Here is a 26,841-nt window from a genome sequence, read left to right as displayed (position 1 = left end):
CGGTGTCTGCGGAGTGCATGCAGTTTATGAACAATGATCTCAAGGTGTTGCTCAAGCCTCATCTTAAGTTTGTTCCTAAGAACATGGTGGTTCCTAAGGAGCCTGTTGTTCTTCTGGCTTTTCATCCTCCTCCGTTTGTCTCGGCGGAGGATGAGCGGCTGAATTGCCTTTGTCCTGTCAGGGCATTGAAGGCCTACTGTGACAGGACTGCTGGTTCTAGAGCTTCTTCTCAGCTCTTTGTAGAAATGGGCAATGTTCTTGTCAGAAAGCCGGTGTCTAGACCCACTCTTTCGAGGTGGATTGTGGATGCTATTAGGCTGGCTTACTCTAGTGCGGGTGTGGAAGTGCCGGCGGCACTTAAAGCCCATAGCACTAGAGGTGTGGCTACTTCGTGGGCACTGGCAAAGGGAGTCTCCGTTCAGGAGATTTGTGTTTCGGCGAATTGGTCTTCGCCTTCTACCTTTGCAGCCTACTATCACCTGGATATCGAATCCTCTTCGCTAGCGCATTCGGTTCTGGGTGCAGTTGCCTCCTCTACGTCATAGAGGAGTCGGATCTTCCCCTCCCACAGGTGGGCATGTAGCCACCTGGGGTATTTTGGGGGGGACCCTGTGTTTTCCTTATATAGTGTGTCTTACTTATAAGGCGGACTTGTCCTTTTCATTTAGTTGAATGAGGCGGACTTCGGTCTGTCAGGGTCTCTCCTTAATTTCTCATGCCTTCACACCCAGGTCCGGTGGGCCTGGGACCTTCTGGGTGATGGGTCACGCCCGTTTGGGCTGTGCTCACCCGTATGAGGGGTGTGTGGGGGTATGAGAGTAGGTTGTGGCTTAGAGGGGAGTTTAAGAATCCCAAGTGGGAGGTCATCCTGGAATATTGACAGTAAACGGTAGGTTCCGTACGGAACCATTGTTTACTTAGATATGGAAGGATGACCTCCCACGTAATGCCCCTCTGTTTCACTGAATGTGGCAGAGAGTGGTATTAAGAGGATGTTACTTCCGCCTCCGGGGGCTTATATAGCCTGGAGGCGGGTCACTCCGGTTTGAGTGACAGGCCCTTCCTACCTACGTTAGTACGGGAGCTGAAGTAGTTTCTCTGAATGATCGCCAGGGGGCGTCATTACCCAAGTGGGAGGTCATCCTTCCATATCTAAGTAAACAATGGTTCCGTACGGAACCTACCGTTGGAGAGGGGGGGCTTTTATGCCTTTATTGATAGTAGACTGACAGGAAATGGGGAGGGAGATGGGGAGTGACATGCAGCAAAGGTCGAAACGTGTCTCAAAGCGTGACGCAAAGCCGTCGCTTTGTGTCACGCAAAGCTTGCAGATCTGCTACTTTTGCTACTTTTGAATTTTAGTCCTGAAAGGTTATGGACATATGAGGTTTCCACCCGACAGAGACGAAATATTGGTTCATACTAGAGTTGTGATGCTTTTTCATCTCAGTTGGAGTCCAGAAAGACTGTGACATTCTGTGTGGACATGTTTCAACTAACCAGGGAGCCCCAGTGAGAGTGAGGATTAGCATAAGAACAGTGAATTGCTTGCGTGTGCGTGTGTGCACACGCATGCGTGTGTCTGTGTGCATGTGTGTATGCACAGGGTTTTATTTGTTTGTGAATGTTAGATGAGATATGAGCACTGTTTACAATAACGGTCATCTTCTCACATCAACTGAAGGTCAATTGCAGTAATTACTCTCCTCCAATACAAATCCTTTGTGTGCGTGTTATCTGTGTGCACCGCGTAATAAGGGAATAGGCTACTCAACAGGATTTGTTTATGGAACAAGGATTTTGAATTTGATTAACCAGCCAAAAATAGCTTACAGTTTGAGCATGCTGTCAGTAAAACTGTTGACTTTCTTTGTTTTAGTATGCATTCGCAAATTTTGCATTAGTATTTATTTTCAGAGCCGGGATGCTACAGTGAGGGGGGGGTATAGATTGAAAGATGTTTTTATTGTGCTCTTGGCGGATGGATCGCGTGCATGCATGGTCTGTGAGGATTAATGTGTGTTCGCGTATCTCAGCGTGGCCATGCCTGTTGTGAGTTTCAGTGATGTGTACATGTAAATCTATTTGTGTGACTGTATTTTCCCGCATGCAAATACAGTCTTACCATAATACTGTGTGTGTGTGTGTGTGTGTGTGTGTGTGTGTGTGTGTGTGTGTGTGTGTGTGTGTGTGTGTGTGTGTGTGTGTGTGTGTGTGTGTGTGTGTGTGTGTGTGTGTCTGTGTGCGTGTGTGCGTGTGTATACACGAGTTCGTGTACACTGCACATGCATATATGGTATGTGTGTGATTGTGTTTACCCATACACACAAGAGGACAAGTGTGGCGACGTGTGAGAATAGAAACAGAGCTTATTTCCTCTGTATTCTCTTCCTATCATAACATAACCTCCCTTTCTGTCTCTCTCTCTTCCAGCTGAGGACTGCCAGCTGCTTTCTCAGATCCCCAAAGTGCACTGCCTGAGGAACAGCAGGAGAGAGGGTGAGTGTGGAGGACAGGATTCAATCGGCCTGCTTCACGCGGCGGCCATTTTGCTCTTACTTCTTACTCAGGGGGGTGGGAAGGGAAACCCCATGCCCCTCAGTATGAATTGTAAGAGCAAAATGGCCGCTTATGGCCGTATGGAACAGAGGATAAAATCCAAGTCTTTGGCGGTTAACTTGAGTGAGAGATACGTGGGTGTCGACCATACGTGCACACACACACACACACACACACACACACACCTACACACACACACACACACACACACACACACACACACACTCATACACTCACGATACCTACACATACCGTCTCACTAATGGACACAAAAGCACTCACTCATACACAAACAGATAGCTTCCACATGTTTTCCGTTTGTATAAATGATGAGGTGATGGTTTATGTAAGTGATAAAGCGAGGCAGAGGTTAAGACCTCCACAACACAAAGCGGAGTGAAGTTCCCATTGTGTCATGGAGTTTCCCGCTGCCAAGTCCATTATTTTCCAATATAGGGATGCTTTGTGATGCATTATGGTGCCGGTTCTGTCTCGTGCAAGACTACTGGTGACCCTTGTCTGTATTTAGCCTTGAATGGAAACTATGGATTGCACTTCCGAAACACACAATCTATACTTCCAGGGACGGGAGAACCCAGGAGCAATGCAGTGTCAGGTACAGCCCCAGTGCGTGTCTGCCAGACAGGCCGGATGATAACGCACCCTTAAACCCACCAGGGTGGGGTGTGGCTAATGGGTGCCGGACACCTGATGCATTACTGAGACTGAGGCAAGCGGTCTCTGAGACTTGTCACATTCAACATCCAGACTCTAGCAGCTTCCAGAAGCAGCAAGCAGGGTGTGTAACAGGGGCTGAAGTCTGAGGAGCTAGACTAGAATCTTACGGAGCAGCGAATAGCAGTGTCGGGAGCCTTGTCGGAAGAGAGGCACAGAAAATACTGATTGCCTTTGAACGCATATCAAAGCGAATCATCATTCCAGGGAAATTCTGTCCTCACCGTCATCATAGCATACATCCCAACTGAATGCACAACAAAGCACAGTTCCACAGCTAGCTTGTGCAGAAAATTTAAGCTGTCCAGCCACATTACTTCTTGGCAATCCTTTCTGGACGACTTCAACACACGTCTCGGCCCAGAAGACACTTACAACAAACAAACTAATAACAATGGAAAATGTATGCTCGTGATTATGGAGGAATACCAACTGCTGGGCAGCATTTGTCACCAATAGGAAAGGAGAGGTTGTGAGGGATAAGTATAAGCAGAAAGATGGACCATGCCCTGAGACTCGCAGTCAGTGCGGTAGCGAGGAGACCCTGGCTTTCACGCCGGGCCCAAGGAAGATTCAGCAAGTACATTGCAGCACGATCAGTGCAGATGACATTGCCCTAGTCTCGGACACAGCTGAGAGAGGAAGGGAACTACTACTGGCAGTAGAAATGGAGTGCAGGAAGATTGGCCTACAAGCTCAAAACGCATCGCACTGCGATGCGTTTTGAGCTTGTAGATCGGCTATTTTTGCTTCTTTTGAATTGGAATCCTGAATAATTTTTGGTTATTTCTTAATTGGAATCCTGAAATGTAACATTTTGATTTAATTTCAAACGCATTTAGTTATATACTCATGTTAACTTTATGAACCTAAATACATACATTGGACATAAAAAAAAGACATTTTAATACTACTATACTCGTCATTAAGCTACTAATATAGACTGATGGGCCAGTTGCCCATGTATGGTGTACAGGATAAGGAGTGTGTGGAAATCCTTGGCCTTATGAGGCGGCTGTTCGCGGCTACTGTAGAATGGCATTTGATGTCACTAACCCCATCAGAAATGTGGATTCTCTAGAGGGGCCGCTTGCGGGCTACGGACAAGGTCAGGGAGAGAAGGATGAGGCTGGTAGGGCGCTGTGTCAGTCAGGCTCCCGGGAACCGATGGCAAGCAAACTGACACTGTGGGGGCCAACCCAAGGCACAGCTAGGGGAGAACACACTGCTATGTCACAGCAGAGCAAGCAACGCTACAGAGCTTCGGATCTCCTATGATGGATAGTTGGGTGTCGAGGGCAGCGTTCGCACCCTCACATTGCATGGCATTTGTAAAGGCCACCTACCGAAAAAAATATGAACAAGTGAACAACTAATAACGGCATGAATTCCATGTGCTTTTAGTCAGTACTCAGAAAAGCCAGTCTGGAAATCCATATTGGGGTGGGGTAAATAATTGATCATGTAAGTCATCTACTTATTTGGGCAAAATTGACATACTGTACCGTATACACAGCATTGGTTCTCAAAGTGGGGTAAATTTGTTAATACGTCGTCATCTGCTATTTAAAAATATATATATAAAGATCTTGAAAGTGTTTGAAGTATTTTGAATAGCAGCCAAATATATATCAGTGTGGGGTACTTGGCACACAAAAAGCCCGAGAACCATACAGTATACTGTACAGACAAACACATCTGTTCTAGATGGATGATCATTTCAGTGCCACGTCGTAAAAAGAGATGCTTATATCGGTAACCACTTTCTATTTGAAACAGCTGCTACATTTTGTTTCCTGCTGTTGTTATGGTTACATGCAGTTAAACAATATCAGAAGCATTGATTTAAAACAGTTTAAAACAGTCATTAAACTGTCGACTGTTGACTGTTTGAGGTGTCTCAATATCCATTATTAAGAGATACGTGGCAAATGAATATTTTCTGTGGCCATTATATCATTTGTATGAGTAAGTATCGTATATTTTGGTGACTATTAAATGAAGGTGCCATTTAAATGTGTTTTTGCAGTGAAGCTGTATCATAAATCAACTTCTATCTTAGGGACTACAGATGACAATTTGCTAGATAGATGTTTTTTATGTAACCATAGCTGTACTGTCTTGGCAATGGTCCATTTTGAATCTTTCCATGTGATGACTCTTGACTATTTCTACTGTGTTTACCACAATATTCATGAGGATCGACTTATTATTAACCTTTAAAATTAATCAATATTACATATCAGAATATATGTAATCAACCTGAGTGGCACAATAAAAGAAGATTGAAATAAAGTCCTACTGATATGTGTTTAGAACTACTGTACTGTATTCTAGAAGGGCTTTTTTCTCAGGGTGCCTGACTTCTATGTGCTGCTCTCCCTTCTATGTGCTGCTCTCCCTGTTTGCCTACAGGCTGTTTTCCCATTTAAACCATAGGCTGACAGAGCATAAACAAGTTCATACTAGGCTAGTGGTTGTCAAGTAGTGAGGCAATAGGATAGGACATGATGTGCCGTGGGTGTGACTAGGCTTAGGCATGCCTTGTGAATCAAGGTCAAACTTTAAAACAAATTGTTAAAGCTTAGGCGTGTTGTAAGTCTTAAGTGTGTGAAATCGAATAGTGTTAAATCTTGGGTGTGGAGGAGTCTTATTTTCCTACCAGCTGTGTGCTAGCCTATTTTGTTGGTGACAGTACCAGCCTTTCTGACTAATGTACAAACTTACAAACAACAGAATCTTAGTCCAGATCCTTGCCTTATGAGGGTCATTGATGAGGTGAAGGGGAACAACCTAATAGTCCGGCAGCCTAGGGGCCTTTTTTGGCCAAAGTGTGAAATTTGGTATATTGTTTTTTTTATTGGCCTAAAATATTGTCTATATAATATACATTCATGAAACCACCTGCTGACCGGCTGTCAGCATTGAGCAATTCTTTTTATAGGGGGTAAAAGTTTGAGTCCCATTAACTTTACTAGAAAATATTATTGCAATGAGCATATAATATATTATATTATATATTACAGTATATGCTCATTGCATGTGGAAGATAAGCCTGGAGTTGAGATATAAACAAGTCTGAGTCCACCGTTATACCGTAAATCTGAACATTGAACGTCCAAATGGAGAAAATGTTTTCCTTTTGTCCAACTGATGACATATTCCAAGTGTTATTGAATGTTTGCTTTTCTTTTAAGATTTGTTTTTGGGCTTTTTGCCTTTATTGGATAGGACAGTAGACTGACAGGAAATGGGGGAGAGACAGGGAGTGACATGCAGCAAAGGTCGCCCGGATCGGGAATCGAACCGGCGACACTGACAGGCATTGATGCCGAAATGGCAATGCCAATATGGTATGCGCCTGGTCCACTAGGCCACCAGACGCCCCGAATGTTTGCTTTTCTTAGTTATAATTACCTGCTATCATTTACTCAAATTAAACATAGCTTATCTTCCTTAATTCCTCTGGAACTAAACTTGAAATGGACCAGATGCATTTTGACCCAAAGTTTATCGTGTATTTGGCGCTTAATTTAAGGGCCTCACAGATGAGAGGCCGATGTTGGGTCCAATTACCTCCAATCCTTAAATGTGCATTTTAGTGTCTTATCAAAAAAAAAAAAAAAAAATCTTTGAAAGAAATCTCTTGAGATGATGCAATCCATCTTTTTAATTAAATCAGTTTGGATAAAGCTGGAGGGAAGCAAAGCCTCCCTATAACACTGCTTGTTAAATTATAAACAAGCCTATCAAGAAACCCCATTACTGTTCTAGCACTATCAGTTGGGAAATTCACCATGAAACATGTAAAACTCAAACTGTGAGTGTTTTCCTTTTGTCAGCTGAAGGGCTGAGTTAACAGAATGTTTCAATTTTGTTCTTATCTGTCAATCATATTTTCGAATGGTGAAATACAATGCTTAAAAAAACTGGTGAGTACATCGTCAAAAACACTTTTGTAAGCGACGGTTTCATGGTGACATAAATATAATAGTATTTTATGTTGTAGTAATAATTTATTTTCTAAAAGTGTGCCCTTGTTGTATGATGTTGTAAAAGGAGGTGTCAAATGCTTTTCAAACGGGACATTTCATTTTGAAACTTTCTATGCTAAAGTTTTAATATAACTCCTAACTTTTAATAGTGAATGCTAATGTACTTCACATAGTTATGTATTTTTTGTTGTTGTATGCAGAGTTACGTTCAGGAACAAATCTTGTATCACTGTATTTCGAAATTAGTGAAAGTGGTTATGTCTGTCAGTGGAACTAATAAATATTGAACCAATGAAAAGTATTAACAAGAGATTTGTGACTAAATAATAACTCCGATGGATCCATTGAAACACAGGTTCCTTTTTCCATTTTCTGAAAAGTAACACTTTTGAACATACAAGCTTTCCACCCGACAGAAACGATATGAGGATTCTTTTGGAATTTCCTTGGTCTTGTGCCAGCTGGACAACTGGATGATAATGCTGTGTTCGTCCTGTCATAATGCCACTATCGATGTCCCCACAGGTCTGATCCGGTCGAGGGTGCGAGGAGCCAACACCGCCTCAGCGGCCGTCTTGACCTTCTTAGACAGTCATTGTGAGGTCAACACTGATTGGCTGCAGCCCATGATCCAGAGAGTCAAAGAGGTACAGACCGCCAACCATCACCCGTCATTCACACTTTCTAATTAGACACTTGAAGCTCTTGGAAGTAAAAACTATTACATGCGTGCACGCACGCACGCACACGTACGCACGCACGCACGCACACACACACACACGCATGCACGCACACACACACACACTGCATAGATAGTGATGGTCTAATAGATCACTCAGCAGTGGGATTTATGTATGGATTTCACAGATTTATAATCACACATACCGGTACATTAGAGTTGAAGTGCCTGTGCCTTCATCACTCACTAATGAGTAATAGTCTATTCTCTGAGAACTAAACGCAGGAACTGGGTTGGAAGCAACACAGCTGTTCCCCTAAATCCACTGCTAGCCCCCCACCACACACACGCACACAAGCACAGACGCACACACACACACACACAAACACACGCACGCGCACGCACGCACGCACGCACGCACGCACGCACACACACACACACACACACACACATGCAATACCACAACTCTCTGAAGCCACTAGAAATGCTTTTCTTCATCACTTTTCCCAGTCTCTTGCTCATGTAACTCCCCAATAAATCCAGACACTCCCTCATTTTCCCGAAACACCTTAATTAATCATGCACACCCTTCTTGACCTAAAATCACGCAAAGCTGTACACAGTATGTCTAGTCATGTCATCAACATGGATCTGTCCCATTTCCCATATTCCCTACTGATTGGCTACGACTGCCTTCTAAGGTTTGTGTATGCGGAGTGTGTGTGCAAAGTTTGGCATGGATAGGGGCAACGGTGGCGGAGATATGAGTAGGGCAAAAGTGTGATGTGACGGACAGACTGACAGACTGACAGACAGACTGACTGACTGACTGACTGACTGACTGACTGACTGACTGACTGACTGACTGACTGACAGCCGGTTGAGGTTTTGATAGTAACTGCGACCTGACGGTTGCAACAAAAGCCCTGAACTCTTTCTTGTTGCCTATTTTGATAGATGCTAGTTACACCTTGCAGATTATGTTGGTTACTTGTTCGCATCATTTTATTTTATTTAAATAGACATATAGGCTACTGTTTGCTTGACCACAAATGCTAAGAATTTTATTTAGATAGCATGTTGCTTAGACAGATGCTAGGTTTGTTGTCAGATTTATCGAGAGATAAATTAACTAGGAGTACAAAATGTGTCAAACACTGCATGGATCTCTATTTTAAAGAGACACCTGTACACAAAACAAAACTATATTCAGAAAGACAGACACCATCAGCAAAATACATTCTCAAAATTCTCCACCATATAATCTCCGCTGTGCTTTATTCAAAAGACATTCTCATACAAAAGTATGCATATTCAACCATACCTTGAATCACTTTTGATTCATGAGATTCTACCACACAAATCCCCCCGTTTTTATTTATTTTTTATTTTGTATCCAGAGTCCAGACAACAGACATTACCAGACAAACAACTCTCTCATTAAAGTACAACTTTGTTTTTTTAGAAGGGTTATAATTAGAGAAAAGAAAATATGTTTTTATTTACTGCTTTCTATTGTTTTAGCGATTTTATTATTTTGATCAGTGGATGCATGCGTACAAGTGTCTAAATATGTCTTTTTAGACACAATAAGCCGGCAATGTCTTCGTTACTATTTACACCAGCCCCCATAAGTCACATCTGCCCATGAAAGATTGCGGTGCATCTTGGGAAAGGGCTTATTGTGGCTAGAGAGACATATTTAGCCATGCATGCATGCCCTCAACCTGGGGGCATGCATGCAAATCAGAATCGTTAAAATCACTAAAACGATAGAAAGAAGTAAATTAAAACATTTTAACATTCATCTTTTCTTTTCTCTAATGACTATCTAAAATATGAACCCTCTAAAAACAAAAACTAGGCTCTACTCAATTTTATTGGTGAAACATTTTTACACTCAAAAATATTGAGTAAATATTACTGTTATGAAATCAGGTAGATGATACTCAATTATTTTGAGTAAAAGTAACCAAAACCTTTACGTACTTATTAACAACTAAAATTTAGTACAATGACCTAAAGAAATTGAGTAGATATAATTAAATTATTCAGTCAATGCCACAAAAGACTACAAGTAAATACATTGAAATATTAAGTAGATTTAATTGAATATTAGAGTATGATTTAACAAAACAAATATGTCACATTTACTTTATTCATTTACTTTTATTGATTTAATTCATATAGTACCATTTACCCCTTTCATTTACTTTACCTTTTACTCCAGGAGTACATGATGTCAAATGAATACACATGAAATAATTATGCAGATAATTATGTTTTTAATCAACTAATTTTGACCAGTGTAACACCACATCAAGTATGAACATTCAACATACTTTAGTATGTAAATGACATGCAACAATGCCTGCAAAAACAATATGTTTAAAGATAATGATCAGGAAAGGGGTATCCCTGACACTTTTAAAATTCTGTTTACTAAAGAGCAGTGTGTGTTCACAATACTGTATATAAGTACCTCTAATTTAACTGTGCATGTAAGTAAGCAGTCTGTCAAACATTATGCACCATAAGAACAATGAGCCCATCAAATGAACAGTAAGTCATAACCACAAAATACATTAAAGACAGTCAGAGGCCATCTGGCATGAAAGAAAATCACAACTTGGAATATGAAATAATAAATAAGCATTTACAGTAGCTCAACATTTAAACATATTGACTATGCACACGTGTAATGTCTATATGCTAAACTGACCTGTTTGCATTATGACTCGAATGCACCAGAAACAAACACTTTACATTAACTAATTACTATCAGCAACAAATACCATTGCAAAAATGCTGTTTTGACAATAAATCCACTTTCAGTAGGTTATACCCACTTTCTGAGAGCATCTTGCTGAACAGTAGTCGGCAAGCAGACATTTTTTCAGTCTCTGAACTTTGGCTGAAAGGTGTCCAGGTCCTGGAAACCTAGGAAAGTACTAGTTGAGTTGGATCCTGGACTCCAGGATCCAACTCAACTAGTACTTTTTGGAACATCTCAAGACCATATCTGAGGTTCTTGGGGTATCTCAGATTAAAGGCATAGAACAGTCCCAACAGATAGCAGCAGACCCCCAAGATTGTTGAGGGCAGTGATGCCCTTAATCACAATACCTACATCAGTAGGTTCATTCATTGAGTCCTCTTGGTTCTGCAGCAGGTAGATCTTCATCTTCATCATCACCTCCTCTGTCAACTTCTCTTCTACTCTGACAGGTGCACCAGCAGCTTCCTTCCTGCACACATTGTGAAGATAATTGTTTAGAGCTCACTTTCAGGCTAAATGTTACATGACACACAGACACACATTGAGCAATCCTAGCTGTCTCCACACATGCAGCCCTGGGCATAATCTTGAATCAGTTGGACCAGACATGCAACGGATGCAACAGCCATTCAGCCAATGTCACAACCTCATTCTCTGGACATCACTATGCTGTTCCTTTGCATGTGATGGTCTCATCCACGATGACATTAAAACGTCAAAACGTTTATTTTACTAACTTGAAAGTCCTTGATCTTGACACTATCTTCTTCCAGATGGTCGATGAGACATCGGATGATGACCTCTCGTGTTCGTTGATTGGGGATTCCTCTCTGCAGAATAGAAAAATAATTATTTGAACAATAAAGAAAAAGTATGACTGCACTTTCATAACTAACATAAACTTTGGCAATACAATTGTTTCCACAACCCAGTTTTAGCAACGGAAGCTGGGAGACTGTCCTTAGTAGCTATTAAGACATACATTTAGAAATGAATAATCAGGAGAGAGAGAGTTGCAGGGGATAAATATGAGTTTAGCATAAATTAATATAGTAATTATTGTCATTAGCCAGGTGAAATATAATTAAAGCAGTTAGAGTAAATGAAAGTTTCATACCTGAAGTACAATACTCATTTGTGCCCAAACTGCCCTTCTTGGACTGGAACATGGACAGTAGTTTGGGGGTATAGAAGTCCAACATTGCCATACATTTTGGCTCAAGATTCAGTGTGGTGATCATCCTGAACTTTGCACTAACCTGGAAGACAGAGATGAGGGGAAGAGAGTAAAAAAGAAGACATGTAGATAATAATGTAGGCCTATACCTGTGCATTTTATCTTCATTGTACACACCATTGTATGCAGCTGTGCATAGCTTGTAATAAATGCAAAAAGTCACAATGACTAGAGGGCTTGCACATTCCTCTCACTGTAACCTTAACTAGCTGCAAACCTTTGTAAAGAACATAAGTTATACCCAATACATTTGTGTAGCCTATATGCACAAAGATACAGTAAATCTACTTACCAATATTTGCAAACACTCTCCAGGTTTCTTGTTGAAGAAGATGTGTGCTGCTGCTGTTTGTTGACAGAATGTTCCAGAAGAACTTTCCCATGAACCCTTGTGTACAATTTTGAATCTTAGTCATATCTACTCAATTGTTTAAGTTGTTGTGAGAGATGAAAGATTATTAAGTTGGAATGAATAATAATTAAGGGTCTTTTTAAATTGATCCATATAAGTACTCCATACTCAAATATTATGAAGGAAAATTACCAAAACAAATTGAGTATAATTCATGAATAAAATCAGTTGGTCAAATACTAATTTATTCTCATGAAATTAACTCAAATAATATATGTACATCTAACTCAAAAAGAACAGTTGGATTTTTACTCATTTTGTTTGGTGTGACCTACTCAAACAATCACATACATGATATTCAGTGATTTTATTGAGTAAATATAACTTTTTCTAATAGTGCTATTTACTCGGTCACAGAATTCTTTCTTAGAGTGTTGTAAAAAAGTTGTCCTTTAAAAGACATATTTTATTCAGAGGACACTCTTTCTCTCTCTCTCTCTCTCTCTCTCTCTCTCTCTCTCTCTCTCTCTCTCTCTCTCTCTCTCTCTCTCTCTGTCTGTCTTTCTCTCTCTCTCTCTCTCTCTCTCTCTCTCTCTCTCTCTCTCTCTCTCTCTCTCTCTCTCTCTCTGTCTCCATCAGCTCGCTTGTGCTTGGCTTTGAACAGCTGTGGAGGCTCATCCAGCCTGCATCAGAGTCTTTCACTTTGGCAGCCGTGAGAGTGTGAGGCTCAGTGATAATTTACCAGCTCCACAGACAGGCTGCTCATGGCTCTGCAGTCTGCACTCACTATTAATCTTGCCAGAGAAGGAGGACTTCAGAGCCCATTCATACAGTGTCTAATAGTAGAGGGGTAGTGTCTTTGTCCAGGTAGTGCTGGTCAGAATTGACCCTGACAAACTGATCAATGATCTGCCCAGCTGCTATAAATCAACTTGTGCAAATGAGCTTATAGCCTAATGACTGACCTCAAAGCAGTGAATGAAAAAAATCATTAATGACTTTGTATGCAATAAATAACTCCACACTATTAAAATTCCCAGTCAATGCGTGCTGTTGGCTCTTTGGGTATTGACAATAATATGTATAATATTGTGATCACATAATGATTGCAGTGCTATAGGTTTAGATATCCTTTCCCCTTCTCTCTTGTCCCATTCACCTTCAGGCAGATTTTTTTAAAACACATTTTTGGACACTACTCCTACAGATTTTGCCCTAACATCACGCAAATCGCTACACAGTAGGTCTACACTCATGTCATCAACATGGATCTGTCCCATATAGTGCCACCATCAGGCCGATTTTTTCAAACACATTTTTGGACACTGCTCCTACAGATTTTGCCCTAAAATCACGCAAATCGGTACACAGTATGTCTACACTCATCTCATCAACATGGATCTGTCCCATATAGCGCCACCATCAGGCAGAGTTTTTCAAACACATTTTTGGACACTGCTCCTTCACATTTTGGCCTAAAATCACGCTGCGACCTGACGGTCGTTTATCTCCCGATTAGGGAGTCTTACTGGTATCTAACTGCTGTAGACTTAACAAAAGGCAACAATAACCACATGCAGTATGCGACTGTAAGAGGCATGTGCATGGCTACAAACAGCAAAGTGAGGAGGCTGTCTGGTGACCTGTGACCCCTGTCGGACACTGTCTCCTCTGTCCGGCTCTTACACAGAGACATTTAGTGTGACATTTGGGATGATGTGATGTTGGCTGGAAAGCATGAACAAACTGCTCCACAGATGAATAGTATTTGGACTGGAGATATTTACAGTGCACACAAAGCAATGTCTTTTTTTTTGTATTTTAGTCATCTGAAGAAAGTTTTAGTCAAATTTACAGTTGATTTTGCGCAACCAAACTGACTTGTCTTTTAGTCCCTAACATTTTTCATCATAGTTTTAGTCGTCAAACTTAACACTGCACTGATGACAATGAGGTTTTCTCTTCTTTTCCATCCAATTCAATCAAGAAGAGGTCACACCGATTTGAACAAGCAAATGTTTAATTAGCCTATAAAAGTACAGAATAGCAAAACAGATTTGGCGATTAGACTCCACAAGCATTTAGAAGCATAGACCATTAACAATAAATGTATAAGATGAGCTTTTAACATTAATGCATAATATTAGCTTTTAATAGGGAAACCCCCCCCAATGGAGTCTAGACACTGGTGGTGGCTGTGCAGATGAACATCCTTCACTCGATTGAGACAAGGTGGAGTTGGGGTTGGAGGTGGGTTGCTTGTTGCATGCTGAAAAGAGAATGACAAGGTTCAGAGGCAGTGGTTATATTTAAAGGTGGAGTCCAATCACCTGATTGGCTGACTGTAGATTGGCTAGAAGGGCACACACTTCAGACTGAGTAACAAATGCGGCTTAGATCCTTTTTATTGAATTTGCGCTGAAAGCTTCATTTCTATCCAATCCCAGAAACAGAACAGGAGAAAGTTAGAGATGATACCGCTGACAGATTGAGACATTACGACCGACGCTACATCTGTATAAAAAGCGCTGTGGTCTCTTCATGCACTGGCAGATCACAGTGGCTCGTTACATGGCTAATAAAACCTGGATTGCTTAAAGCTGTAGAGACCAGCACTTTTGAGTGCGTTCTCTGGCAGAATGGCGAGCGTGGCGTGTCGCCCCGTCCCCATGGTGCGATATGCTGCAATGAACATAAAGGTCACCAAGGGTTCACTTATTGAGGAAAGAGAGCGACAGTTCATAATTAGAAGCAGATGTTGGAATTGTCCCCGATGTTAAGCTGTTTGACGGCGTGAGCGCACACACACACGCATGCACGCGCACACGCACGCACGCACACGCACACACACACACACACACACACACACACACACACACACACACACACACACACACACATGCACACACATGCACACACATTATACACACATACACACGCACTGATGTACACCCAAATATACACAGACAGAAGCATGCACACATAATGCAACATCAAACAACAGTGTTGGCACAGTGAACACAAACACTTACACAATCTCATACATTCACTCACTGACAGACACACACACACACACACACACACACACACACACACACACACACACACACACACACACACACACACGCACACACACACACACACACACAGACTCACTAATGTCAACAGTGTCCTGTGTCCACTATGTTTACTTTTGAGTTCATGCTACTTCTCTCACAGAAGGTAACGTGTAACTGTTCACAGGCCAGTCTCTTACTGTCTGTTTCTCTTTCTACATTTGAATCACTCACATACATTTAGTTTCACCATTACAAATGTATTTCTTATGAGCGGTGAGCGCAACAGAAACCTAGTTAAAAATGTTGACTTTGTTCCATGGTCTTTAATTTAAACTGCTGTATGTCATGAGTACATCCACACAAACTACAGATATTACTCAGTGATAAAGCGGCTTAATATATATATATATATATATATATATTCTTTTTAAATCAGGACGGGTCGATTTGTCGACGCAAATATCAACCTGTTTAAATTAACAGTTTGATGTGAAATATTCGCGGACACATATTCAGATTTGTTTTCTTATTCACACTTTGGTAAGGACCACACTTGCCCAAAATAGGGACGCCAGTGTTAATGTGGTCAACATACATTAGTTACATTGATTTGATTCATGTATTTAATTCAATCTGACCGGGGGGATACAAACAAATCCCTACTGGGCATAAAAATGAATGACCGGGGGGGGGAACCCAAAAACACAGGCATGGACCATGTACAATATACTACATGTACAAGACCTCGCACACATGCTTGCACTTACATGCCACCATGTACTCACACATGCACAGTACGATTAAACACAGCATGGGAATATGCTGTGTTTGCTGAAGGGTAGTACAGTACATTGGCTCAGGAGAGGTGTGACAGTCTGTTCTGTTCCCCTGTCCAGGACCATACTCGTGTCGTCAGTCCCATCATCGATGTCATCAGCCTGGACAACTTCGCCTACTTGGCTGCCTCTGCCGACCTGAGGGGAGGTCAGTGTCGAAGGAAACAGCTTTTATGTCAAAGTTGTTATTGTTATTGTTGTTTTTTCTCTTACTTTTATAACAAGTAATACTTTAATACTGAAAATGGCTGATCGACAAGCTCACAATGTATTGCTATGCGTTGCTTTGTGAGCATGTACATTAGCTATTTTCAGTATATACATACATGTAGTATGTGGTTAACACATACAGTAACACATGGTTTTCTCTCTATTGACTTTGTGGAAAAACATTTCAAATCAACTGTAGCATAAAAGAGGTATGTCCATAGGCAGGTTCTCTTAACTCATTCTTAGCCAAATCGCCTTTCATCGCCATTTTGGGGACGCCAAACCGTGCCAGATCGCCAAACGTCGCCTTGGGGATCATTTTCTGATGATTTTGGTATTTTTTTGACATTTTTTGAGCTATAAATGACCATTCTAGCTTCATATAAGCTTCAGCAAGGATTCTGCGATGGAAGTGACGTCATCGCCGGAAACCGGAAATCGAGCGTGTCAATCATGTACCCGAGCATATATTTTACATTGGAAGCCATTACAGCAACTCGGCTCTATCTCACGTTCTAAACGTCGGATCTTGATCCGGTTTGAAGGCTCTGTGCGTCAATTGGGCATCTAAGGCACATAGTCGATACTTTTTTTTTTTTTTAAGAGCGCGGATGGCGTGCACGGGTCCCGGGCCGTTCCATGCTAACGCTAATGCTAAGTGAATGGACTGGTTGCTAATTTGAGGCCTTCTAGCAATCGCTTAGAGACCTTAATCGCTGGCGACATCTAGTGTACACTATATTGACTACAGCCTACCAAAATGTCATGCATATAAGGGAGATCTACTGTGACTCTGAAAAATTAATAATATTCCTGGCAGTATAGGCGCAAACGCATATTGTAAATGGCTGTGTATGTAACTTGCATTCCCAGCCAAGATCAACGAGAAGACGGTATTGATCTTGGTCTGTGGGTTACAGTACCGCTTAGGCCAGTAGTTGGAGCATTCCTCCACCTAATAGCTTTGTCCTGGTGTCCCCACCACTCCTTTCTCTCACTCTTTAACTCTGTTCCTTGCTTTCAGGTTTTGACTGGAGTCTGCACTTCAAGTGGGAGCAAATTCCTATTGAACAGAAGATGGCGCGTGGTGATCCCACACAGCCAATCAGGTACAGTAAGCCTGCTACATTATTCTCTCTTCTCTTTTGTCCAGTGGTTCTCAACCTTTTTAGTCTAGTAGGAAAGGGGGGTCCATACGCATAGGGTGGATTTTTTTTCGCCACCTTTTTGTTCTTAATCCTTAAAGGGTATATTTTAAGATTCTGCCAGGTAACAGGCTGAAACATTTTTAATGATTTCTTGCAACTACCCATTCACTTACTATACAGATAGTATATGTATAGTAAGTGAATGGGTAGGTGCAAGAAATCATTCAAAATTAACCCCTTGGGACAATATTTCAGGCTGTTACCTGGCAGAGTCTTAAAATATACCCTTTAAGGATAACGAAAAAAACAGGTGGCAAAAAAAAAAAAAAATCCACCCTATGCGCGTGGACCCTCCTTTCCTACTAGACTATTTCAGGCTGCGCTGCAGCCCCCAAAATAATCATATTTTAACTGGGGACCCCCCCACCCTGACGAGCACTAAGAATTGACGCATTACATTTTGTATAACACGGTTCTATTGTGAAAATATCAGATCTACATGCTCATGTCTTTAAAATATTTCTTAAGAGATCCTTGATGTGTTGAGTTTAAGTCTGGTGATGAAGTATCAGAACCTTTCACTCTCCCTGTAAACTGTAAATGTGAATGTACATGAAACCTCTGACTGTATCCTGCAGGACTCCAGTCATTGCAGGTGGGATCTTTGTCATGGACAAGAGCTGGTTCAACCACCTGGGACAGTATGACACTTCCATGGACATCTGGGGAGGCGAGAACTTTGGTGAGCTTGCTGGCTGCATCTGCACTGTTATACTGTTATCAATGAAATATGCATTCAGGTGGACTTTGGTTAAGAGCTATTTTATACATTTGTATCTCTGCAAGGCCAGGGCGGCCAAAGGCCGGCAGAGATTAAATTGTCACCTTTCAGGGCTTTACAATTAATCAGTAAAATCTTAAAATCTATTCGGAAACTTGCCGATAACTAGGAGAGCAGTAATATGGTTCTGTTTATTAGTATTAGTTAGCAGTCCAGCAGCTACATTCTGTACTAATTGGAGATAGTCCAACAGTCATATAACTCACTCCACAAATTCTCCAAGAAGAAAATTAAACCTAACCCTCAAAATTGCAATAATGTTGATAACTTATTCTTTGGGTTTCAAGGGTCTTAAAACTAGCTGAACACATACCATGTTTTTTTTTATGTGCACATAAACATAACAAATCAAATAAGAACCCTGTAAAATTGCAGTTACATGGGCATATGTTTCGTCCATGACCACAAGAGCGATGATTATGCTTTATATCAAACCCTGCTATTATAACGCCTGGTTGTAGAGCACTGCAGATGCTGTCCGCTGGTGGGTTTGCTGAGCCCTGTGGCACGCTGTCTGAGAGGCCACATGTGTCCTTGGAATGCACAAGGCAGCCGAGCATTAAATTATCCTTGCAGTGTATTTTCATACGGCTGATTTACAGTATGAAGCCATCTGGCGCAGCGCATAAAACAACGTCACAGGTGGACACTGCCAGTGCCAATATTGAGATGGAAGTGGAGAGAGAGAGAACGAGAGTGTGTGTGTGTGTGTGTGTGTGTGTGTGTGTGTGTGTGTGTGTGTGTGTGTGTGTGTGTGTGTGTGTGTGTGTGTGTGTGTGCGCGCGCGTGCGTGCGTGCGTGCGTGCGTGCGTGCGTGAATGCGTGCGCGTGCCTGTGTGCATGCATGTGTGTGTGGGAGAGACACAAACACACACAGACAAAGAGAAAATAGATGTAGACTATAGCCAATATGTGCGTGCGTGTGCCAATAACTATTTATAGACACGATGCTCAACCAATATAAACCTAAATGTATCAGTGGTGTGTGTGTGGTCCTGCAGAGCTGTCGTTCAGGGTGTGGATGTGTGGAGGCAGTCTGGAGATCCTGCCTTGCAGTCGGGTGGGTCACGTCTTCAGGAAGCGACACCCCTATGACTTCCCAGAGGGCAACGCTCTCACCTACATTAAGTGAGTATCGCTGCACTGACATTAAAAGGTCGAGACCACCAGTGGCGTCAGTTCAGAAAACGCTAAGGTATGGCAACATGACTGGTGTCTTGCACGCGCGCCTTCAGCTGCATACCCCTGCCATACCCAATTGACGCCCCTGGAGACCACGCGTCCTGTCTGCTGCGGTATATATGATTACAATGCAAAAGGATAAATAAACCTTAACCGTAGCAAAGCGGCCGATGTTAAATACTCTGTACTGCTTTTGTACAACTGAGTCCTTTTCGAGACTGGTCTAGAAGAATTCCCTCCCTTATAATTTACCGAAGACAAATATTTAAATGAGTGACACCGTTGAATCCAGTGGCAGATATTTTTGTTTGTTTTTTACAGTCAAAGGCTGATGTCTGAATTATCCTATCTCCTGCGGCATTACAGCATATCATTAGGGCGGCTGTAAATAGTGGGAATGTTTGCAACAGTGTCATTACTGTGGTGTGAGCAGGTGTTTGTGTATGTGTTGACACAGGAACACGCGGCGGGCCGCAGAGGTGTGGATGGACGAGTATAAACAGTACTATTATTCAGCAAGGCCCTCGGCACAGGGCAAGGCCTTTGGAAGGTCAGTATTACAACTGTCTACTCTCATCCTATCACTTAACCACGTGGGCCGTGAATACGGCTGTTCTCGTTCAAGCGTTCTGTGAAACTGAAGATCCACATGCTGTCTGTGAGCTTGTAGATCGGCCTGGTGTGGAGGGAAAAAAGGTGCAGACGAATTATAAAGACCAGATCAAGTACCGGTATATAGGGTTTAACCCATTAAAACTGGGAAAGCATCTGTGTCGTTTGATAATTTAACCACTTTAACCGTTATTTTATACTTTGTCTATTCAAAAATAGCAGATATACAAGCTCAAAGCTTGTCACAGCGTATCACTTCGTGTCGCGCTATGAGCTTGTAGATCTGCTATTGATTAAAGATTGTGAGAATTTTTGAATATACTGTATATTATTTTTAAAGCGAATTTTTTTTACTCAAATCTTTGCCTCTGGGTGTCCCTGGAACAAAATATTTTGAGATGGGGGTCGGTGACCAAATACATATCATTTCGAAGGTCTTTGACATGAACATTTTTGAGGACCACTGATATAGCAACATAGGTTTTTCAGAAAACTGTTAGGATTTAGAAGACATTTGTAGAATCTGCCTCATGTCTGGTTTAAGTGGTTCAGCTACTGTGCATAGACACTTGAGCGTACACTATGAAACGAGACGATGAAACATGATACAACATATGAGATTATATGAGATGAGACATAAACTGTATTGATCCCCAATGAAATTCTAGGCAGCACTGGAACAGCAAATAACAATCACATACACACCAATAACAGCGAGGCGAGGACACACTACCGACTACTCGTACTCGATATTGGTAATAGATTCTCCGTTAGGTGAGCCTGTACCAGTAGCAAGTTCTTTTGGTTTCTATTACAGCTAAGGGGGCTAAGATGCTGACCCTCTGGCCTCTTGGGTGGTAGTCTACTGTAGTTGCAAGTCTACTGTCTGGAAGTAACCTTCTTAATGTGTCTCTCTCTCTCTCTCTCTCTCTCTCTCTCTCCCTCTCTCTCTCTCTCTCTCTCTCTCTCTCTCTCCCTCTCTCTCTCTCTCTCCCTCTCCATCTCTGTGGTTTCAACCCTGAATTGTCCTTTTAGCATCGCAGACCGCTTGACGCTGCGGCGGAAGTTGAACTGCAAGTCGTTCCGTTGGTACATGGAGAATGTGTATCCTGAGCTGAGGTGAGAAGATGTCCCTTATGGACACTAGGGTTCAAGTTGTTAATATAAAAAGTATTGGAAGATTTGGAGGACCCCCTGTAGTAATTCTGAGAACCCCCTAGGGGTCCCGGACCCCCTGTGGAAGACCCCTGACCTAGGAAGAAAGAATGCTTTCAGAAGTATCACACACACACACACACACACACACACACACACACACACACACACACACACACACTCACACATGCGCACACGCCCACACGTACACATGTCACAGACCATGATCTGGGCACTTGCGAGTACATCTTATCCTGACATCAACTTTTAATGTATGTTATTAACCTGTTAGCTGACATCAGAGACAGCCAGTGTGTAAATGTCAACATAGCATTATGTTGCCTAGCGGACATGTTTAGATGTTCCACAAATACTGGAATTGTGTGGGAAGGTAGAGCCAGGGACAGTATTATGAGCAGCATGAACCCTGTCAGCATGTCCCCTTGCGTATGTATCTCTTCCATGGATGCTATATCTTCCTTTAATTGGATTCACCTGCATCGTGCCCTTACACATTTATAACGGTGTGTCATTCCACTTGTTGTTATTTTGGTACTAGGGCCTGTCCCTTAGCAACGGAATCCAATTACGCGGTAGAGCAGTGAGTCAATTCACTCCATCTGTTCTTCGCTGTTAAAACAACCCCTCTCATTGTCCCCCGCCCCCCTCTCCCCCCAACTCCTCTCCGTCGATGGCTCCCCCAGGATTCCTGAGCAGGAAGCTGTGTCCAGCGTGCTGAAACAAGGCGGGCTGTGTCTGGAGACCCGCGGGACGGACAGCTTGGGCCTGGCCGAGTGCAGGGGCACCGGAGCCAACAGGCCGCAGTCGCAGGTCAGCCTTCTACCACTAGGGGGAGAGATTCAAGCATCTCAGGGGTCTGGGGATGGAGAGGGGGGGCCTATTAGAGATAGAACAGCTGTTGTGCATAAATGAGAATCCGGATCAGAATCATAATCCTTAATCATAAGCCTTTATTATAACAATAAACAGGAACAGGAATTTGTCTGGGTGGCATTGATGCAGGGATTAAGAGATGATTACATTTAGTAACATGTATACACTGGTGTATGGTGTACTCAGAACAGCCGTAGTTATTTGAGGTTCTGGCCAAATTCAGGAAAGCATAATAACGTCCATAACAAATACATTTAAACTACGCTTTGTCATTCATGGTGAAAATGCATCGGCAAATACAAGGCAGCATTATACTGTGTTTGCTGTTTGTACTAGTGTTTAATGCCGGGATTCCCGGGATGCGGGATTCCCGGGAAAAGTGGAGGTATTTTCCATCGCGGGAAATGAGCCGTTTCCCGTTATCCCATTATATATATATATATATATATTTTTTTCTTGTTAGAAATTACTACTAATAACGCCTGGTAACAGCTGCGGAGGCAGCCACATTATCTTCACCAACCGTGCAAGCATGGCGTCCCCTTCACCTGTGTGGATAGCCCCATATAGAACCTCACCCGTCGCTGCATACTGTTGTGCTCCGAGCACAACAGTATGCAGCGACGGGTGAGGTTCTATATGGGGCTACTGTGTGGAATGACTTTATTATGATGATCCAACGGCTATGATCTCCGGTTGTGACACTGTGTGAGCATCGATCGTCGTCACCTCTCCTCTCCCCAGTCCCCACGCTAACGCTGTGGTGGACCAGAGCTACTCTTCCCCATAGCGTCTCCGCTCGCTGCTCTGTCTGCAGGCAGCTACTGTCTCCCTTTCTGTGAAAGCCTTTTTCTGTGTCGTCTTAAAAAAAGAATACAGTCCCCGGAGAGATGTGTAGTATGGTACATGTGTCTTTAGTTCCGACCGTCTAGAAAAGGTAATTGATCGGTTGAAAGAAACGTTTTAAGCATGTTTGTGTTTGTTTCGCCAGCACAGCCACCCTGCCCCCGCGTCTGTCTGTGTAACTCCATGCTGCACGTCGTTCACGTATGCAGTAGAAGCGAACGCGCATTCAGGTTCAATGTAGTTGCATTCAACAGCGCAAATTGTTGATCTGAGAATAAAGAGAAGCAAGGTCTTATTGTCACTACTCTACAGGGACAAGAAGCTAAATGCAATGTTGTGATTGAGGTGATAATAAAAATAAGAAAAACTAAGATAAGGTAAGATGATGATGATGATGATGATGATGATGATAATAACAATAATAAAAAATAAAATAAAAAAACGTCAACAGTATAGCCATAGAATAGCTGTATAAAGAATGTGTTCTATTGCAGACAAACACTTGTAGGTATATAAAATAGCAGCCATAGTAACAGTAATAGTAGTTCCATCAACTACAGTAAGCCCACTACTTGACAATGGCTGAACCACTGTCTTTAGACGGCCTTAATAACCTATTGTGGTGTGTAAAATAGCCTATAGAAAAAAAGTTAATAATAATAATATTAAGGGTAATAATAATAATAATAACAATAAATAAAAAAGTATCAAACGGTATCGAAAAAGGTATCGTATCGATTCCCAGGTATCGAAAAAGGTATCGTATAGATTCAGAGGTGAACGATACCCATTTGTACTGTTGCAACTTGCAACAGTACAAATCACGGGTACAAGGTCAACTAAAAGGATTTCCTATAGTAAGCTTTTTGGCTTATTTACACAGGAACCACTTGTATCTCATATAACATTGAAAGACAGATGGCTATGCATAGGATATTAACAGTTCAAGAAAAAGCTCAATAAAGTTCATTCAATGTTCACAAATGTGTCATATTTTTTCTGAATATGGTAGGCCTATATAGGCCTCAATGTTTGATTTTACATGTTTATATTTCGTCCAAATAAAACGTTTTAAAGAATTAAATATCAATTCTATTGAAAAAAATAAGTATCTACGTATAAATGCATTTCAGTGGGCACTTTTTTAAATTATTATTATAAATTTTTTTTTTAAGGGAATTCCCGGGAAAAAGCCATAAAATTCCCGGGAATTAAAATTTGCTAATTCCCGGAAAATCTTAAACCCTAGTTTGTACTTGCATTATGAAAGCTAAAAAGTGATAGAATTTCATCTGTGTATAATTAAGTGTGCCGAAAACGTGCAATTCTTCAAAATGCCTTTACATGACATTACTTCCTCCTGGTTGTTGTTATTTTTTCACCAAGTAAAGCCCTGCTTCATCATACAAGGCCATCGCACAAAAGTAGTGAAAACAGCCGATCTACAAGAACACAACGCCTCGCACCGCGAGGCGTTGTGTGCTTGTAGATCTGCTGTTTTCACTAGTTTAGTTCATTTTTAAAACAATAAATACAAAACGAATGGTATTGGACATACAAAGTTTCCACCCGACAACGACGATATGTTTTCACCAATACAATATGACCCAGTCACAGAAGCCCTTGGAGCTGACAACCTGTTCTCCATTTTGCAGAGGTGGGAGCTGATGGAGCCATTGATCCGCCAGCAGGACCTCTGCCTGGCCATCACAGCCTTCACAGCAGGCTCAAAGGTCAAGATGGAGCCCTGCAGTGCAAAAGAGCCCAGACAGGTAAGAAGAACAAATGTGTTTTCATCCATCATGTGTTCACGAAGGTCTACCAGTGGCGTCAGTTCAGAAAAAGCTAAGGTATGGCAACATGACTGGTGTCTTGCACGCGCGCGAAGGCGCGCGTGCAAGACACCAGTCATGTTGCCATACCTTAGCAACAGGCATGATACATTTATTTTAAGAAGTACATTCTATTTTTCCCCCATTTCTACGGTTTTGTTCAAGGGCAGCTAAACTTGGCATAAAATAGTAAACGTGCCACAATTAACAATAATGAATTGCACCTGTGCAGCTGACCTGCAGAACCTGAGAATATACCATTTTGTCAAGATGGGGAGAATAAAAGTGTGGAGAATATAATTATAATACCTTGTTAAAGTGACAGTTAAATTTAGCATTTGTAGTTATTTTATTGTAATTTAACAACATAACCAGCACAGATAGACAAATACACATTCATGGAATTATATTTAAAAGTAACTTTTATTCTCCCCCCTGGACCCAGGGTATGGCAGCTGCATACCTCTGCCATACCCAATTGACGCCCCTGAGGTCTACTGATCACAGATGGTCATTTTCAGCAGCACCCTGCTGCCGTTGACACTCATTTACATACAGTCGATGCGATGCCATGTGATGCGATGTGAGAGTGCAAACTAGCAACACCAACTAGGCATTCCTGACTCGCTGCCCTCCACCCCCCCCCCCTGTCTAGCAACAGCAGGGGCGTCACAAGGGGGGAAAATATGGGACTGAGTTACTAGGGCCCATGGTGGAGGGGCCTTCATTATTTTATACTTTAGGTATTGAAAAATAGTAGATATACAAGCTCACAGCGCGGCACGAGTGCCAATCTTTGAATATATGTATTTTTTAAGCAAACATTTGTAACTCAGATTTTGCTTCTGGGGGGTCCCTGGAACTAAATATTTTGAGATGGGGGTCCGTGGCCAAATACATATCATTTTGGGGGTCCTTCACATGAAAAGGTTTGAGCACCACTGACATAGAAACATAGGTTTTTCAAAAAACCTTAGAAGGATTTGAAATATTCAAAGACTCGATTTAAAAAAAATCACACTTGTGTGAACTGAGCGGTGGAGGCTGTGTGTGTGTGTGTGTGTGTGTGTTTGTGTGTGTGCGTGCGTGCGTGCGTGCGTGCGTGTGTGTGTGCGAATGTGAGTCTGAACAACAGCGCCCCTCCCTTAACATGTGTGGTCAGAAAAGGTTACTGCAGGCTACAGACACGGACGGACGCATACAGACAGACATACATACCCACACACACCGCCACGCATAGGAGCGTTGTGACCACCGCTCAAAAATAGCAGATCTACAAGCTTGCAGTCATGTGAGCTTGCATATCTGCTATTTTTCAAAGGTTAAAGCACAAAATAATGCGTAATAATGCGTTCCCAGTATAAATGTGTTAAACCCCCTCCCGCTGTGAAGAACATTCATGGGGGGCCCACAGTGAATCCTTGTACCCACCCAGGGCCCAGAATTTGGTGCGCCACCCCTGGGCATCAGGTTCTTGATCTCTACCGTGTTGTTAGCTCCACTGTCATGCTGCAGTGTGTCTATGTAGGTGGTGCATCTCGTTCCCCTACTGGCTAGTTAGTGTGGTTGCTATAGGCAACCAGATGATTGTTCTTGTCCATTCCATTCCTGTAAACTTTTATTTTACCTACAGCAGAGTAAACCTTTTTTCTGTTAAACTTTCTGTAATCCCGTTGCCCCAAAAGTCCATTGTGTTCAATGGAAGTTTTTTTGTAACCTTTTCTGTAAACCCATAACTCCGAAAGTCCATTGAGTTCAATGGACTTTTTGTCCCTTTCCTTGGTCATGCGTCACGTGACATCACAATATTATGTAATATAAATAGTAAGACATTTCCCAGCGGATTCCTCACGATTACATTTCCCAGAATTGCACCTTTCTAGCTGTGCT

General features: G+C 42.1%; 1 protein-coding gene across 1 annotated transcript in view; it reads left to right on the top strand.

Annotated features, from left to right (window-relative positions):
- galnt16 (UDP-N-acetyl-alpha-D-galactosamine:polypeptide N-acetylgalactosaminyltransferase 16) overlaps nucleotides 1–26,841 on the top strand; it is a 59,429-nt gene that overhangs the window by 19,756 nt on the left and 12,832 nt on the right. The window contains exons 5-14 of the mRNA XM_080751295.1: nucleotides 2,434–2,499; nucleotides 7,815–7,936; nucleotides 16,292–16,379; nucleotides 17,466–17,550; nucleotides 18,228–18,331; nucleotides 19,432–19,558; nucleotides 20,070–20,162; nucleotides 21,260–21,343; nucleotides 22,084–22,210; nucleotides 24,775–24,891. Of these exons, the coding sequence (XP_080607421.1) occupies nucleotides 2,434–2,499; nucleotides 7,815–7,936; nucleotides 16,292–16,379; nucleotides 17,466–17,550; nucleotides 18,228–18,331; nucleotides 19,432–19,558; nucleotides 20,070–20,162; nucleotides 21,260–21,343; nucleotides 22,084–22,210; nucleotides 24,775–24,891 (1,013 nt within the window). The remainder of the gene's footprint in view (nucleotides 1–2,433; nucleotides 2,500–7,814; nucleotides 7,937–16,291; nucleotides 16,380–17,465; nucleotides 17,551–18,227; nucleotides 18,332–19,431; nucleotides 19,559–20,069; nucleotides 20,163–21,259; nucleotides 21,344–22,083; nucleotides 22,211–24,774; nucleotides 24,892–26,841) is intronic.

This window comes from Nannobrachium achirus (assembly GCF_963921795.1).
Source record: "Nannobrachium achirus genome assembly, chromosome: 20".
In the NCBI taxonomy this organism is placed as follows: Eukaryota; Metazoa; Chordata; class Actinopteri; order Myctophiformes; family Myctophidae; genus Nannobrachium; species Nannobrachium achirus.
The sequence above is the reverse complement of the archived record's forward strand: the minus strand, read 5'-3'. Positions and strand labels throughout refer to the sequence as shown.